The sequence below is a fragment of the Heptranchias perlo genome, chromosome 15, assembly GCF_035084215.1.
Source record: "Heptranchias perlo isolate sHepPer1 chromosome 15, sHepPer1.hap1, whole genome shotgun sequence".
Taxonomy (NCBI): Eukaryota; Metazoa; Chordata; class Chondrichthyes; order Hexanchiformes; family Hexanchidae; genus Heptranchias; species Heptranchias perlo.
The window spans coordinates 55,297,035-55,312,362 of NC_090339.1; the positions used below are offsets into that span (position 1 = coordinate 55,297,035).

The 15,328-nt window shown below is 44.5% G+C and overlaps 1 protein-coding gene across 6 annotated transcripts in view; it reads right to left on the reverse strand.

Moving 5' to 3' along the window:
- cd99l2 (CD99 molecule-like 2) overlaps positions 1 to 15,328 on the reverse strand; it is a 120,515-nt gene that overhangs the window by 26,525 nt on the left and 78,662 nt on the right. For 4 of the 6 annotated variants that reach the window (XR_010965798.1, XM_067997278.1, XM_067997277.1 and 1 more), the window contains 4 exons: positions 9,616 to 9,732; positions 5,263 to 5,364; positions 3,187 to 3,276; positions 2,242 to 2,301 (listed from right to left, as the gene is read on the reverse strand). Coding sequence is in view for 5 of the 6 variants with exons in the window: in XM_067997278.1 (XP_067853379.1) it covers positions 2,242 to 2,301; positions 3,187 to 3,276; positions 5,263 to 5,364; positions 9,616 to 9,732 (369 nt within the window). In the remaining variant the exon portion in view is untranslated. The remainder of the gene's footprint in view (positions 1 to 2,241; positions 2,302 to 3,186; positions 3,277 to 5,262; positions 5,365 to 9,615; positions 9,733 to 15,328) is intronic. The other 2 variants (XM_067997280.1, XM_067997282.1) reach the window with 2 other exon arrangements.

Below are 15,328 nucleotides of genomic sequence, written 5' to 3' on the forward strand. Positions count from 1 at the left end.
TTACAGCAACTAAGTACTTCACTGAGAGTACAATAAGTATCATGAGTTCAGCACTGATAACACTTCAGTGTGCACAGAACTGTACTCAAGAATATTTAATTCAGGATCATGGTTAGTTTATGGATTTTACATGCAAACTTCTGTATACAAATCAAGTTGAGAGTTCCGGAAATCAAAGTTCTCAGCAGATATGAAGCAGTCACAACAAATTTGTCATTTAATCACTCCTCCCCTCTCACCCTATTACAGACCTCTCCCTTTTGTTATTTTCCTACCCTGCCAGTTCTTCTCTTTCCCCAGTTCTGTATTTGCTTAAAAGCTGTTAAATCTCTAACATCTTCTGATAAAAGGTCATCGACCTGAAATGTTAACTCTGTTTCTCTCTCCGCAGATGCTGCCTGACCTGCTGAGTGTTTCCAGCATTTTCTGTAACATCAAATTTAGGGGGTCTGGATCATTTTAAAGGGGTGATCTTCATGAGCAAGGATTTTTTGAGGGAGGCCTGCATCACTGGAATGGTTTAACAATGCCTTAGTGGCGGATCTGAGTGTCTGATATCACCGTCTTCAAACAGGTTTTCAAGCCCCAATCCTGTCGTTGCTTCACTCTTAGAGGATTTAAAAAAAAATCTAAAGGTCTTCACAATTGACAAAAATAAAGTCGAGACCAGAATAAAAGGGGGGGGGGGGGGGAAAAAAACATCATACATGAACAATTTACAAATGGTGATTGCAGCTGGGAAAAGAATAATTAGTACTTATAGAAAGGAAAGATCAGCCATGCACAAGCCCCATTAACATGTGCAAAATTCATCAACCTTGGGAGGAAACACTGTCAAAGATAGATTCTGCTGGAACCGTGCAGCCATGCTTTTAAATAACTTTTTGTGAATGGCACAAAGATTATGCAAGGTTTACGTTTTCTTTTACAAGCAGTATATTTGAAGAACCAGAAAGGAGAGTGCTGTTAACAGCCGCACTGCCTGGGGGTTAAATTCACGCATAGAGAGAGGGTCCATGGCGATCAGAGGTCACGATGCTAAGCCAGAATACAGTGAACGACAGGAGAGGAGACTGTGACTGGCTGCGAGTAAAGCTGGGTGAATCCAGAGAAGCCCAAGGACACTGGCTCTGGCCAGCCTCAGGAACAACACACTTGAGCCAGAGTTAAGTTGAGCGTACAGCTAGGGGATGTGGTACTGCAATGCTGCTTCAAGATGATGATAAAGTATTCTGTTTGTGAAGAACTCTGCTGGCATATAGTGGCACTGACTTCCATTTTTATATTTAATCCTTCTAGGAACTATAGGGGTTAAAATGCACCACTGCTCCATGCACTTGGTCTAAAACTGTGGCAACTACTTAACTGCAACGAACTTACAAAACCGGACCTAAGTGGCCAGGTGTAGGAGGGCACAGTTCTAAACACAGCATGCCGAGATCAACATAAATTGTATTATTTCGGAGCACCGTATCTGGCTTTCAAATGGTATCCTGGTCCAACATAATTTCTGTTCAGTAGATCGTTAGAGAACAGGCAACATGTCCAATTGTTTTGCTGATATTTGGATGATGGTGTTGAATCGTGAGTAACCATTAAAAGTTTCAGCCCATTGTCTACGGTTTAAATAAAGGAACAGGATGGGTTGTAAATCTGCTCTTTGACTTCCAATTTTCATCATTAAAAATGATTTCAATGGCCAAATCTTTGCAATAGCTGATGATGCGGGCTTATTTGTGTTAGTCAGTACTGTGCCTGTTGTTCTGTTTGAGTTTACTAATGAAACTTTCGTCCTGTGAGTGTGCATGAGAACGTGTCATGATACTAAGGCTGCTAGTTTGCAATTTTTAAAACAGAATGAATTGTAAGACATCAGATTTTCCTAATTGCATGTCATTGTCACAGCAATGTAATATAATTGTCAAAACTCATTGACTCCATATATCCAGTGCAGCACCTTTTAGTCTGAGTGGAACAATTCCTTTCTAGATTGGATGTTAGATAATTGGATTGTCACATAACTGCTGCCAGATTAGGTGGTTACCAAGTACTGTCATGGTCTCCCTTGGCTGCTGTGGTGCTATTGATTACTAGCTAGTGGTTGTCCGTGTGAGAAAGCCCTACTAGCTGTCTCAAAACTCTGGCTCAGAGTACCAAATCACATCCTTTGGCCTGTGTTTGGTTTGTCTTTGAAAACACCTGGATCGCCCAGCTCTCGTGAGCTAGTGACAGTCTCCTTACCCGTTTTTTTACCTCCCTTCGGTTTGTCATTTCCTTTGGAGCCTGGAACAGAAGGGTGATCTGTTGGACAGATAGAAACTCTTTAGCTAAGAACGACAGCAAAAAAAAAGGGAAAAGAAAAAATCTTGTCCCAGACTTCCCGCTGACTCCTTCTTAAACGGGTACACCTGTGAGCTTTCTCCTCTCTACAGCAGTAACCACTGCCCATTCCTATGGCTGGATGCTCACATATTCCCACTGAGCAGTGAGACACGTGCAGGCTTTGAAAGAAGACATTCTGCTCGCATCGGACTTCAACCATCAATTTAATACGTCATCAGAATATTTTACATTGTTTATGCCGGATTTGCGTGAGAACTGTTGGTCCTGTTTTTTTTAAATAAAAAAACCCACCTTCCTATTGGATTTTCAGTGGGGTTTTCATTAGAATTCAGTTAAGTTGTTCCTCATCCTATTTCCACATGTCTATTTGAATTTTGTAATGAGGACTGTCCAGATGTGAGAAGCTATCACTGTGCCTTATATGTTCTTATATTGAATACATTTAAAACAGAAATAGACAGTTTCCTAGAAGTAAAGGGAATTAGGGGTTACAGGGAGCGGGCAGGAAATTGGACATGAATTTAGATTTGAGGTTAGGATCAGATCAGCCATGATCCTATTGAATGGAGGAGCAGGCTCGAGGGGCCGATTGGCCTACTAACATTTAGCCAGTAGTAAAGGCCTGAATTATACGTTCTTATAACAAATAGAAGGTGTTCTCCATGTAAATAGAGATCTAATGCAAAAAAAACTTTTTGTTTCTCATTCCTGGTTTGAACGTTTTTTTTAAAAAAGTATCACAGATAACTTTCTACAAGGTGACTAATGAAGCGCTCGATGCCAAAGTGACTTTGAACTTAAATAAGTGCATGGTGGCAGATCCTTTCCGCCTTCATTACTTACCTGAGTCACCTTTACCTCCCTTGCCATGGTCATCATTACTGTCATCAAGAGCATCAGACAGGTCAAAATCAAAGCCAAAGTCACTTGTGTCTAAAGGAGCAAAGAAAATACATTCAAAAGAAATCCAAGGGTAGGTGGAAACATTTATGGGGGCTAAATTAAGCCATGTAGCACCCGTTGAGTAGGCGTTATGCGGACTCCTAAGCCCCAAAAATGGTGTCAGAGATGCGGGCGCACATTTCCAGCGCGACAGCAGGACGCCATCTTGGTGAAGGCGCGTGCACCTAACGAACGTAGAGTATGGAGATTATGACGTTAATCGGTGTGCAACGTTGATTTAAAGCAGCCGAAGGCATTTTCGAACACCCCGCTCCAGCCAACGCACTTAACCTCACACAGCTGAACAGGAGTTAAAAGGCATGAAGGACCCCCACCCCCCACAACCAGTGCTAGTAAAAGGGAACATGCAGGAGTTACAGGTTAGTTGCTGGATTAGTTATTCTGGCTGCTGGTGGAAGTTTCCTATACTTGGAGAAAGTTGCAATGTTCTATAGAGAGTGGTCTGGCTGGTCTTGCAGTACTGTTGGTGGCATTTAAAATAGTGTGTTGACCAAAATTGCTTCCAGACATGGGGGGCCTGCTAGAGCTTCCTCTGGGAATTGAACATGACTGGGAGCACACAAAGCAGGACAAGCTGCTAGAAAAGGGAGGAGGAGGAGGAGGAGGAGGAAGGGACAGAGGAGGCAGGGAGGCAACAAGGTAAACAGGCCCTGTCTGTCAGGGCTCTGTGTAATCAGATTATTAATGCGCAATACCAGTAACCTCAAAAACACCTCCCATTCACCAACTGTCCCACACTCCTTGCCTTTCCGCTCCCACGTGACCATCAAATTGTCCTCCTTATGATTACACATTGCTTCCTCTCTCAGATTATCACAGAAATGGAAACCAACACCAAATACAAATTCAAATTCATAAATTAACACGTAATATTTCTAACAAACAGACTATTCACCCTTGTGCATTCCCTTAGTGCCTGTCACTCGTGTACCTTTACCTTTCCAAGTGCTCCTACAAGATGCATCCCCAGTGGCTGGAGCATGGGTGGTGGGAGGTTGCTGACCTTCAATTAAGAAGAGTGCAGACGGCCTTGGAGGACGACCTTGAGCAGCTCTGGGCCGAGAGGGCCCAGCTTCAGACTGCACCATCTCGGCCTGAGCTGCAACAGTCTGGCCTGGCTGGCTGACAGGCAACAGCAAGGGCACTGATGGAGTGGCAGGGGTGGGAGCAGGAATGCTGTCATCCTGAGAGGGGACTGCAGGTTCATCTTCCATGGCGCCACTGCCACTCTCCTGGGGTGGTGCCTCAGCAATCCTGGTGATCTGCTGGAGAACAGATTGCTGGACAGCTGTGATGCTCTGGAAGTCCCGTTCACAGTGGTACCCAGAGCCATGATAGCAGCAGCCTGAGCTTCCAAGGCAGCAGTCAGACCTTGGATGGCAGATGTTTGTGCTGCAATGGAAACTGACATTGGTCATCAGATGCTACATCAAGGTGGGTTCCACAGTCTGCTAATGGAGGTGACCACCCATTCCATGTGGGAAAGGATGGGCTCCAAGCGCTGTGCAAACCTGTGCTAAGTTGGAGTTGGACTCCTCCATGCCCCTTCGCATTGTGCGCAGGCTTTCCAGTGCACCACGTATTTGGCTGTGTACGCCCATCAGCCTTCTTCTGTAGCCTGGCCCATCAAAGTCATCATTTGACTCGTCTGCAGCAGAACTAGTGAGAGACCTCACCCTCCGGCTAGCTGGCACCTGCGGTATCCGTTCCCCCTGCCTTGGCTCCTGCGCACTTGTGCCCGGTGTCTCACCACGTGCAGATCCCTCCTCTAACCTAGCCTGTAAACTACGTGCAGTGTCGGTATCTGAGCTGGTGGCTCCAACAGTAAGATCGAGTGATGTTGTGTCTTACAGTCCTCTGAAATGAAGATCTACTACACTGACACTAGAACTATCAAGGCTGCCATCTCTCACTGCCTTACAACCTAAAGATACGGTATTAAGGAAAGAGACTTACCTGAGTTTCCCTTCTTTGGTGGTTTTTTGGTGGTTTTGGGTGACTTTGTGGTTTTACGAGGAGTTGCAGTAGTTTTCAACAAATCCCATAAGTCAAATCCACCTACAGAAACAAAGAGAAAGAGAAATTTGCACAGAGTGACATTCATCCTCCCTGAGACATCAAGAAAACGACAGCCTCTGAACCAAAAATGCATCTTTAGTAAAATTATTTCAGCTTGGACAATAAGCAGAGGTATTCAAGCAGAAATAAAAATGTGTGAGTGATGAGTAGTCTTAATGAATTCATATTGGGATGGTCACTGGATGTCAAATTTTGTTTGGTAACGTTCCTGTGAAGCGCCTTGGGACATTTTACTCCATTAAAGGCACTCTATAAACGCAAGTTGTTGTTGTTGAGTAAAGGTGAATTGAATCCAGCTGAAATGGTGAACTGCGACATCTTGTTAGCTTTGTGATTTGCTTCCTGTAGAAAGGTGTTTTTTGAGCCTTATAGTGGATGAATAATTTTGGAGGTCAACCACACTCGCTCTTGTACAGCTGACTTTACTGGCTTAGAGGTGGATCTGAGTCTAATCTGCTAAAGCCAGTTCAAGTTAAGAAGAGCTCTATTCTCTCTTGTACTGTTGACCTGTGGTTTGAACCTGGTTTTGAGTTTGATGTGTTGTGACTGGCTGACCTGAAACACAAACTTGTTGGGACTCCCTGTTTTGTATTTAACTTTCTGTAGTGTAAAGTTGGTGTTTTTTTTCCCCCAGAAAAGGCATCAAAAACAAGATTACAGCACTGGTGTCAGTGTTTATACTCTCATCTCAGAAGGTCATGGGTTCAAGCCCCACTCTAAGACATAAGCACATAATCTCAGCTGAAACTGCAATACTAATGGAGTGCACTACTAAAGGTGTTGCCTGTTGGGTGAAACGTTAAATCAGGGCACCATCGACCATCACAGGTGGATGTAAAAGATCCCACGGCACTATTTGAAGAGGAGCAGGAGAGTTTATCCCTCAATTTACATCACTAAAACAGTTTAATTGGTTATTTATCTTATTGCTGTTTGTAGAACCTAGCTGGACGCAAACTGGCTCCCTTGTTATCCTGCATTACAACATTGATTACGCTAAAAAAAAGTACCTAATTGTGAAGCGTTTTGAGACGTCCTGAGATTGTGAAAGGCACCATATAAATGTAGGTTCTCTCTTTCTTTGGTTACAAAATTATTCAGAAGAGAAAATAAAAGATAAAAAAGTTTAATAAAAAGAATGAAAAAGATAAATTGATTAAACTCAATGTTTCACTGCTCTTGTCAGAAATTGTAAACAATTTTACAACACCAAGTTATAGTCCAGCAATTTTATTTTAAATTCACAAGCTTTCGGAGACTTCCTCCTTCCTCAGGTAAAGTCTCCGAAAGCTTGTGAATTTAAAATAAAATTGCTGGACTATAACTTGGTGTTGTAAAATTGTTTACAATTGTCAACCCCAGTCCATCACCGGCATCTCCACATCTTGTCAGAAATGACAGAAAATACTGACGTTAAAATAACAGCAAAAGCACGGGGCAGTGGGTTCATTTTAGAAATTTCCAGGCGTTCTGTTTGAACGGCAAGCTGCCTGGTCCAAAAGCAGACAGGTAGCAACCCCGTTTGCATTAGAACTTTGAGGTTGACACAGATAAATTAACAAGGTGGCAAGCTAGCGTCCACAGACAATGCAATTCCCCTTCCCCCCCACCAGCTTAGCTCCTGAGCAGCAAGATTAATAGACAGGTACAAAGAAGAAGGAGGAAAAAAAAAATCATTTTTCTTCATGTGTCGTAGTATGTCGGTTCTGCCAACAGAGGTCACTGTAGAACTTTGAATGATGCTTTAACTGGGCCACGATCCTTTCGTTACCTAATCCACTTAACACAAGCTGAAGTTATTGTTTAATTGTTCGAGTCCTCAAATATGCACGGCTAGCAAGACAGCCTGTAACATCAGTTTGTCGCTCGCTGTCAGCCCATTAACTTTACAAGGATAATCCGATAGAATCCAAATCTCGGAAGAATCCGTCAACTTTTTAAACGATTCTTATTTTGGTGCGGAATTTTTGCCACACTTCTCAGAGGCACATCCTGTGTAACCTGGCCACACCAGTTATTACGGTCTACATTGTATTTTTTAAAACTTGTTTCAATTCGGCAGGTGTGAGGGGAAAACTGGTGGGTAAAAATACTTTCAACTAGTATTTTGAGTAATTTGAAACCCCTCTCAGTATTCCTAGACCCTCAGAAACCTCCTAGCAGTTCCAAATCCCAGGAGTCCTCTCTCGTTGCTCCAAGATCTTGGAACTTCCCATTACGTGCAAACCCAGGAATAACACCAACCGCACCGCCCCCCCACCCCGGACCCATGCTCCAGACCCTATTAACCCTTCCCCCATTCATCACACCTCAGGGACCCTTTGCTCCCAGAACTGACAGGCGCATGCACCTCCCCCATGACCCTGCAGCCCGGTTGCCTGGACTCCCCCTTCGCTCGCTCTCTGGAGACCACAGATCCCCGGTTACTCCCAGTACAGGTAGACCCAGAAACACGCGCCCCATAGTTCAGACACATCTTAGGCTCTTCCCTGTGCTCCAGGCCCAATCAGTGCTGCCATCAGAACTGATAAACCCTAGTACTTCCCTCTGTTCCCCCACCATGCTCCCAGATCCCGGTCCCTCCTATATACCCCAGCTCCACCTCCATTACTGCCAGGCCCCATGGAGCCTCAATGTTCCCAGATCCTGGGGCCCCGCCCCACAACAGCCTTGCTCCTAGACCCTCTGAGTTCCCACTCCCCAATGTTCCCCGACCCTGAGAGACCACACACTCTACCAGCTCTAATACATCAGTCCCCTTCCACCCAGTACTCCAGACCCAGGCACCCTCCCTAGTCCTTCGCCTCCCGGAATCAGCATCCACATAGCAACAGGCATCAGCACCTCTTCCCAATACTCCCAGATCCTGTAACCATCTCGTTACCTCCCCGAACCCACAGTGCTGCCAAAGCTGATAGGCAACCCTGCTCCACCCGCCCCAACTTTTGCCACACCATACATTCCACCCCCTCATGCTACAAAACCCCATGTTTTCCCCCTACAACACTGCCCTACCACAGAACCATATTGCTCCAAAGCCCAATATTTCCCATAACTGACACTAAACTCCACAACTTCTGATCCCCACTGCCTGCCATAACCCACATACCTGCATCCAATCTGATATATGTTGCCTACCATTTTGTGTCTCCTACACTTTAAAACAGTGAAGCGATAACAATTAAATATATAAATGAACATATTCTAATAATAAAGGCCGCTGATTTACAGTTCACAATTACAGAATTTGATCCCCATAGCACTGGGAAAAATCCCAGAATCTCATACAATAAGAACAGAATCAGACTTATTCAGTCACCATAAGGTAGCCTTATAATACATGACACATTACATGGCATAATACCCCTATCGAGATATATATATGTAACAAAATCAGATCTCCTGTGCTGTAGGGGTGTTATGCCATGTAACATTCCATGTGTTATGCCCTTTCTTCCTACATCGTACAATCCTTTGAACATTGTGCACTCTCCACTATACAGATCAGACCAACAACAAACCATCTTGAATGAAAATTGACAATCTGATAGAATAAATGATACACGTGAGTGCTTTAAGGCCTCCTGGCATTCAGATAATAATCAACTGATGCACCCCCTCCCCTGCTCCTGTCTGGTAATTCATTTCTTCTCCTGAATTTTCCTTTAAGACGTCCCCCTTCTTAAAGGTTGTACTCTGTAGAAAGTACATTATCTGTTAAATGTGTTGGCTAGGTTTGGAGTGCAAGCACTCTGTTTCAAGTCAAACTCAGAATTCTTTATTAGAGATCATCCTTAAAGATAAGAATTGCTACTTGCTTGCCCCTTGCAGGCTGGCCTCATCAACATAGATTGGCCTTGTACATTTTCACGTATTGGTTTTGTTCAGAATTTTACACTGGTTTATATGATGGTGGAATTGCACAACACGTGAGGTGACATTTGTAGACGTCAACATTGAAACAATGGGGGTAATTTGAACTTAGGCCACCCCACAGGTACGGGTCAGATGCCCGTTTTATACCTTGACCGATTTTGCGCAAGGTGGGTTAGGTTCAAATGGCCCCCAATGGGTCTATCAGGATTATAGATATAGGACTGTTACATATTTTGGGATCGGGGAGGGGGGGGGCGGGGGGAGCAGGGGAGAAATTGGTCCACGTTGCCTCCTTTTTCCGGGCACATTCAGAAAAATCAATCCTGTAGAGTCAACCTAGCTTGACTGACTTACCGTCACCTAATGCTTTCTTTGGTGCTTTGGTGGTTGTGGTTCTTCGGGGGGCTTTGGTGGTAGTTTGTTTCTCTGAGGGGGTGTCAATGTCAAGCAAATCTGACAAAACAAAGTCCCCTAGAACAAAAGAAATTTAACCGTAGAATTAAACTAGAAACACAACACGAAAAGAAATTCTCTCAAACAGTTGACAAATAATAAAAAGGTACTAGAACGACGAATGATTGTGCGTGACATCATCACACCCAAGACTGTTCCGACAAGTCAAGAACTGTAGGAATGCTCTGCGTTTTGCTAGTTGGCAGTTGATGGAATACTCTGCCCACCTCAACACTTCCTCTAGGAGTGGGTGCTGGGGGAGGGGTGCGGAGGGTATGGTTGGGGAAAACAAGCAGAACCCATCCCACCTTGTAGAAATATTTTCGTTCACAGAACAAGAAGTCATAATGAAGTTATTCTTTCTTGCAGATGAAGCAGGAAGCATGGATGTGGGGGGCTCCAAAGGGGAAACCTGACATCTAATTTAATAACTTTAAAATTTTTTTATTTTAAAACAAAAAAGTGCGCTTACGACAAATGATGCAAAATATCACTTTTCACTGCATTGCACAATGCAGATGTTCTGACTGCCAAACATCACTCGGCAGTGGTCAACTCTATATAAGATGTAGTGAACATTTTACACTGCGAATGTGACCAGTGAACAACATCCACTGGATACAGTAAGGGGAACTGGAACTGCTTGTGGCAAGTGTCTGACTTTGAATCCCATCACTCAGCAATGCAAGTGGGTACCAACACAGGAAGGATCTTGTTCAATCTTAATTTAAAAAAAAAGCCGATATTCAGAGATTCATGCAGAAGTCAAGGAATCACAAATAAAAAAAATTCAACTTCAACCTGGCTGACACAATCTGCTCAGGACTTTCCTGCTTGTGAATTATGGATCAGACCACTTGTTTTATGTATTGCATGTTCAATAATTTCTCCAGTGTACATCCTCCACATCATCTCAAAATGAGACTTTTTCACTGCATGTTCAATTATCCCTTTCATTCAGATACATTACTATGATTTGTAATGACAGGTTAAAAAAAAAAGCAGCGGTGTTGAAGATAATTAACTGGGACACTTAACTAGGCATGGGCTCAATCCATTTATCTGATAGTCATTACCTCCTCCAGCCCTACCCTCACCATCCCCCTACCTCCTGAACACTCTATTCCTCGGTCTCCAGCCTCTTGTGCATCCCCCCACATCCACCATTGGTGGCCATGCCTTCTGCCACCTAGGTCTTATTCTGAAATTCCTTCCCTAAACCCCATCTGAATCTTACCTGCTTTAAAATTCCCCATAAAACCCACCTCTTTGACCGAGCTTTTGGTCACCCTTCCTGATCTGTCCTCCTTCAGTTCAAATGTAAGAAATCTTACAACACCAGGTTATAGTCCAACAGTTTTATTTGAAAATCACAAGCTTTCGGAGATTATCTCCTTCGTCAGGTGAGTGAGTGCAAGGTTCTCAAATCGCATATCTTATATTAGGCTGGGACACGATCACACCAATCAAAGGTGTCGTTGGTGTTCAGACAGGTTAGCCACGGAAAACAGTACATCCCAGTATACTGAATACACAGTGGGTCAGATTACACAGACAGATAGAGAAAGAGACCCGAAAGGCAGAGAGAGAGAGAGACAATGTCCAGTTGTATTAAAAACAGATAACTTTTTTTTCCTGCTGATGGGGTTACGTGTAACGTGACATGAACCCAAGATCCCGGTTGAGGCCGTCCTCATGGGTGCGGAACTTGGCTATCAATTTCTGCTTGACGATTTTGAGTTGTCGTGTGTCTCAAAGGCCGCCTTGGAGAACGCTTACCCGAAGATCGGTGGCTGAATGTCCTTGACTGCTAAAGCATCCTATGTGCTCTCATCCCACGTACTCCCCGCGTGGGAGACTTCTACTGCCTCCCAAAGATACACAAAGCCAACACACCCGGCTGTCCTAGCGTATCAGGCAACGGAACCCTGTGTGAGAACCTCTCTGGATACGTCGAGGGCATCCTGAAACCCATCGTACAGGGAACCCCCAGCTTCTGTCGCGACACTACAGATTTCCTACAAAAACTCAGCACCCACGGACCTGTTGAACCAGGAACACTTCTCACCACGATGGATGTCTCGGCACTCTACACCAGTATCCCCCACGATGACGGCATCGCTGCAACAGCCTCAGTACTCAACACCAACAACAGCCATTCTCCAGACGCCATCCTACAACTCATCCGCTTCATCCTGGATCACAACATCTTCACCTTCGATAACCAGTTCTTTACCCAAACACACAGAACAGCCATGGGGACCAAATTCGCACCCCAATACGCCAACATTTTCATGCACAAGTTCGAGCAGGACTTCTTCACTGCACAGGACCTCCAACCAACGCTATACACCAGATACATCGACGACATTTTCTTCCTATGGACCCACGGCGAAGAATCACTGAAGAGACTACACGATAACATCAACAAGTTCCATCCCACCATCAAACTCACCATGGGCTACTCCTCAGAATCGGTTTCTTTCTTGGACACACAAATCTCCATCAAAGACGGGCACATCAGCACCTCACTCTACCGCAAGCCCACAGACAACCTCACGATGCTCCACTTTTCCAGCTTCCACCCTAACCATGTAAAAGAGGCCATCCCCTGCGAATACACAGGAGGAACGCGATGGACACCTACAGACGCTGAAAGACGCCCTCGTAAGAACGGGATATGACGCGCGACTTGTCGATCGACAGTTCCGACGGGCCACAGCGAAGAATCGCATAGACCTCCTCAGAAGACAAACACGGGACGCAACCAACAGAGTACCCTTCGTTGTCCAGTACTTCTCCGGAGCGGAGAAACTACGCCATGTTCTCCACAGCCTTCAACATGTCATCGATGACGACGAACACCTCGCTAAGGCCATCCCCACGCCTCCACTACTCGCCTTCAAACAGCCACCCAACCTCAAACAGACCATCGTTCGCAGCAAATTACCCAGCTTTCAGGAGAACAGTGTCCACGACACCACACAACCCTGCCACGGCAACCTCTGCAAGACATGCCAGATCATCAACACGGATACCACCATCACACGAGAGGACACCACCCACCAGGTACATGGTTCATACTCCTGTGACTCGGCCAATGTTGTCTACCTCATACGTTGCAGGAAAGGATGCCCCGGAGCATGGTACATTGGCGAGACCATGCAGACACTGCGACAATGGATGAACGGACACCGCGCAACAATCGCCAAACAGGAGGGTTCCCTCCCAGTCGGGGAACACTTTAGCAGTCAAGGACATTCAGCCACCGATCTTCGGGTAAGCGTTCTCCAAGGCGGCCTTCGAGACACACGACAACGCAAAATCGTCAAGCAGAAATTGATAGCCAAGTTCCGCACCCATGAGGACGGCCTCAACCGGGATCTTGGGTTCATGTCACGCTACACGTAACCCCACCAGCAGGAAAAAAAAGTTATCTGTTTTTAATACAACTGGACATTCTCTCTCTCTCTCTCTCTCTGCCTTTCGGGTCTCTTTCTCTATCTGTCTGTGTAATCTGACCCACTGTGTATTCAGTATACTGGGATGTACTGTTTTCCGTGGCTAACCTGTTTGAACACCAACGACACCTTTGATTGGTGTGATGGTGTCCCAGCCTAATATAAGATATGCGATTTGAGAACCTTTCACTCACTCACCTGACGAAGGAGATAATCTCTGAAAGCTTGGTGATTTTCAAATAAAACTGTTGGACTATAACCTGGTGTTGTAAGATTCCTAACATTTGTCCACCCCAGTCCATCACCGGCATCTCCACATCATGGCTCCTTTAGTTCAGCATCAATTTTCCTCAAGCCTCTGTGAAACACCTTGGGACATTTTTCCACGTTAAAAGGTGCTGTACAAATGCAAAATGTTGTTCCTGAGCAAGACCGACTGGATTCAAAAGAGGAACTTGAGACTATTTTTTTTTAAATTGTACATTTCAAAAGTTTACTCAAACAAAATGCTTGAATAGTTATTCTCAACCAGTACTGCTGTCACTGTAAAGAAATCCAAATTGGAACACTTGCATTTTTAAAAAAATATACTGTGATGGCCCAACTCATTCTCCATCCAGCAATGCTTTCTGGGAATAATGACATTTATAGCACAGCTTCAACCACTTTCCTTAAACCTCTTGTTCATTTCCAGTGTTATGAGAATGATATTATAGTACCAGTACAGAGTATGCATGATGTCATCCATCCCAGAATCACTGTACAAAGGATAAACAATGGTATTTTTCTGTAGTGTTGCTTGTCGGGGGGGGGGGGGGGGTGGGAAAGAGAGAGAGTGCGACACGATCTGACCGTTTCTGTAACACAAACAGCATGTGGTCGAAAAGAGGAAAGAATGATGTCAAGGCCTTAGAGAGGGTGCAGAGGAGTTTTACTAGAATGGCACTAGGGATGAGGGACTTCACTTGTGTGGGGAGACTGGAGAAGCTGGGATTGTTCTCCTTCGAACAGAGAAGGTTAAGGGGAGATTTGATAGAGATGTTTAAAATCATGAATGGGTTTTGACAGAGTAAATAAGGAGAAACTGTTTCCAGTGGCGGAAGGGTCGGTAACCAGAGGGCACAGATTTAAGGTGATCGGCAAAAGAACCAGAAGCAGCATGAGGAAACATTGTTTTTTTTAAACGCAGCGAGTTGTTATGATCTGGAATGCACTGCCTGAAAGGGTGGTGGCAGCAGCTTCAATAGTAACTTTCAAAAGGGAATTAGATAAATACTTCAAGGGAAAAAAATGTACAGGGCAATGGGGAAAGAGCTGTGGAATGGGACTATTTGGATAGCTCTTTCAAAGAGCCGGCACAGGCATGATGGGTCAAATGGCCTCCTCCTGTGCTGTTCCGCAAACGGCAATTGATACTAGCTCAATTGCTAAATTTAAATCTGAGATAGATAGCTTTTTGGCAACCAAAGGTATTAAGGGATCTGGGTCAAAGGCAGGTATATGGAGTTAGATCACAGATCAGCCATGATCTTATCAAATGGCGGAGCAGGCACGAGGGGCTGAATGGCCTACTCCTGTTCCTATGTTCCTACCTACTATGATACGATATTATGAAAATAATACAGAAGAGATTAACAGATCTCCCACATTGTTTGTAGTAATTTGGAAGATATGCTGTTTTAAAGGACAGGAGCACACTACCATGTCACACACTATGTATTGCTCCTCATGTTAAGATGCAGCAGTGTGTCCCTTTAATGTCATAGGGTGTAGCTGCTGTACCATCCTGAGGCCAATTAGGGACCGAGTGCTCCTGGGCAGATCTTGCAGTCAATTGGAAGTCAGAAGAAACAACAACAACTTGCATTTATATAACGCATTTAACGTAGCAAAACATCCCAAGGCAGCTCACAGGAGCATAATCAAAAGAAAATTTGACAGCGAGCCACATAAGGAGATATTAGGACAGGTGACCAAAAGCTTGGTCAAAGAGATAGGTTTTAAGGAGCGTCTTAAAACAGCAGGAATCGGCTGGCTTTCATTTTCTTTTTTTAAAAATAATTGAGACAGAGAACTGCATGTGTGACAGACATATCTCAGAACATACATATAGATTTATAAACTACAGTATATAAATATATTTTAAAACACAC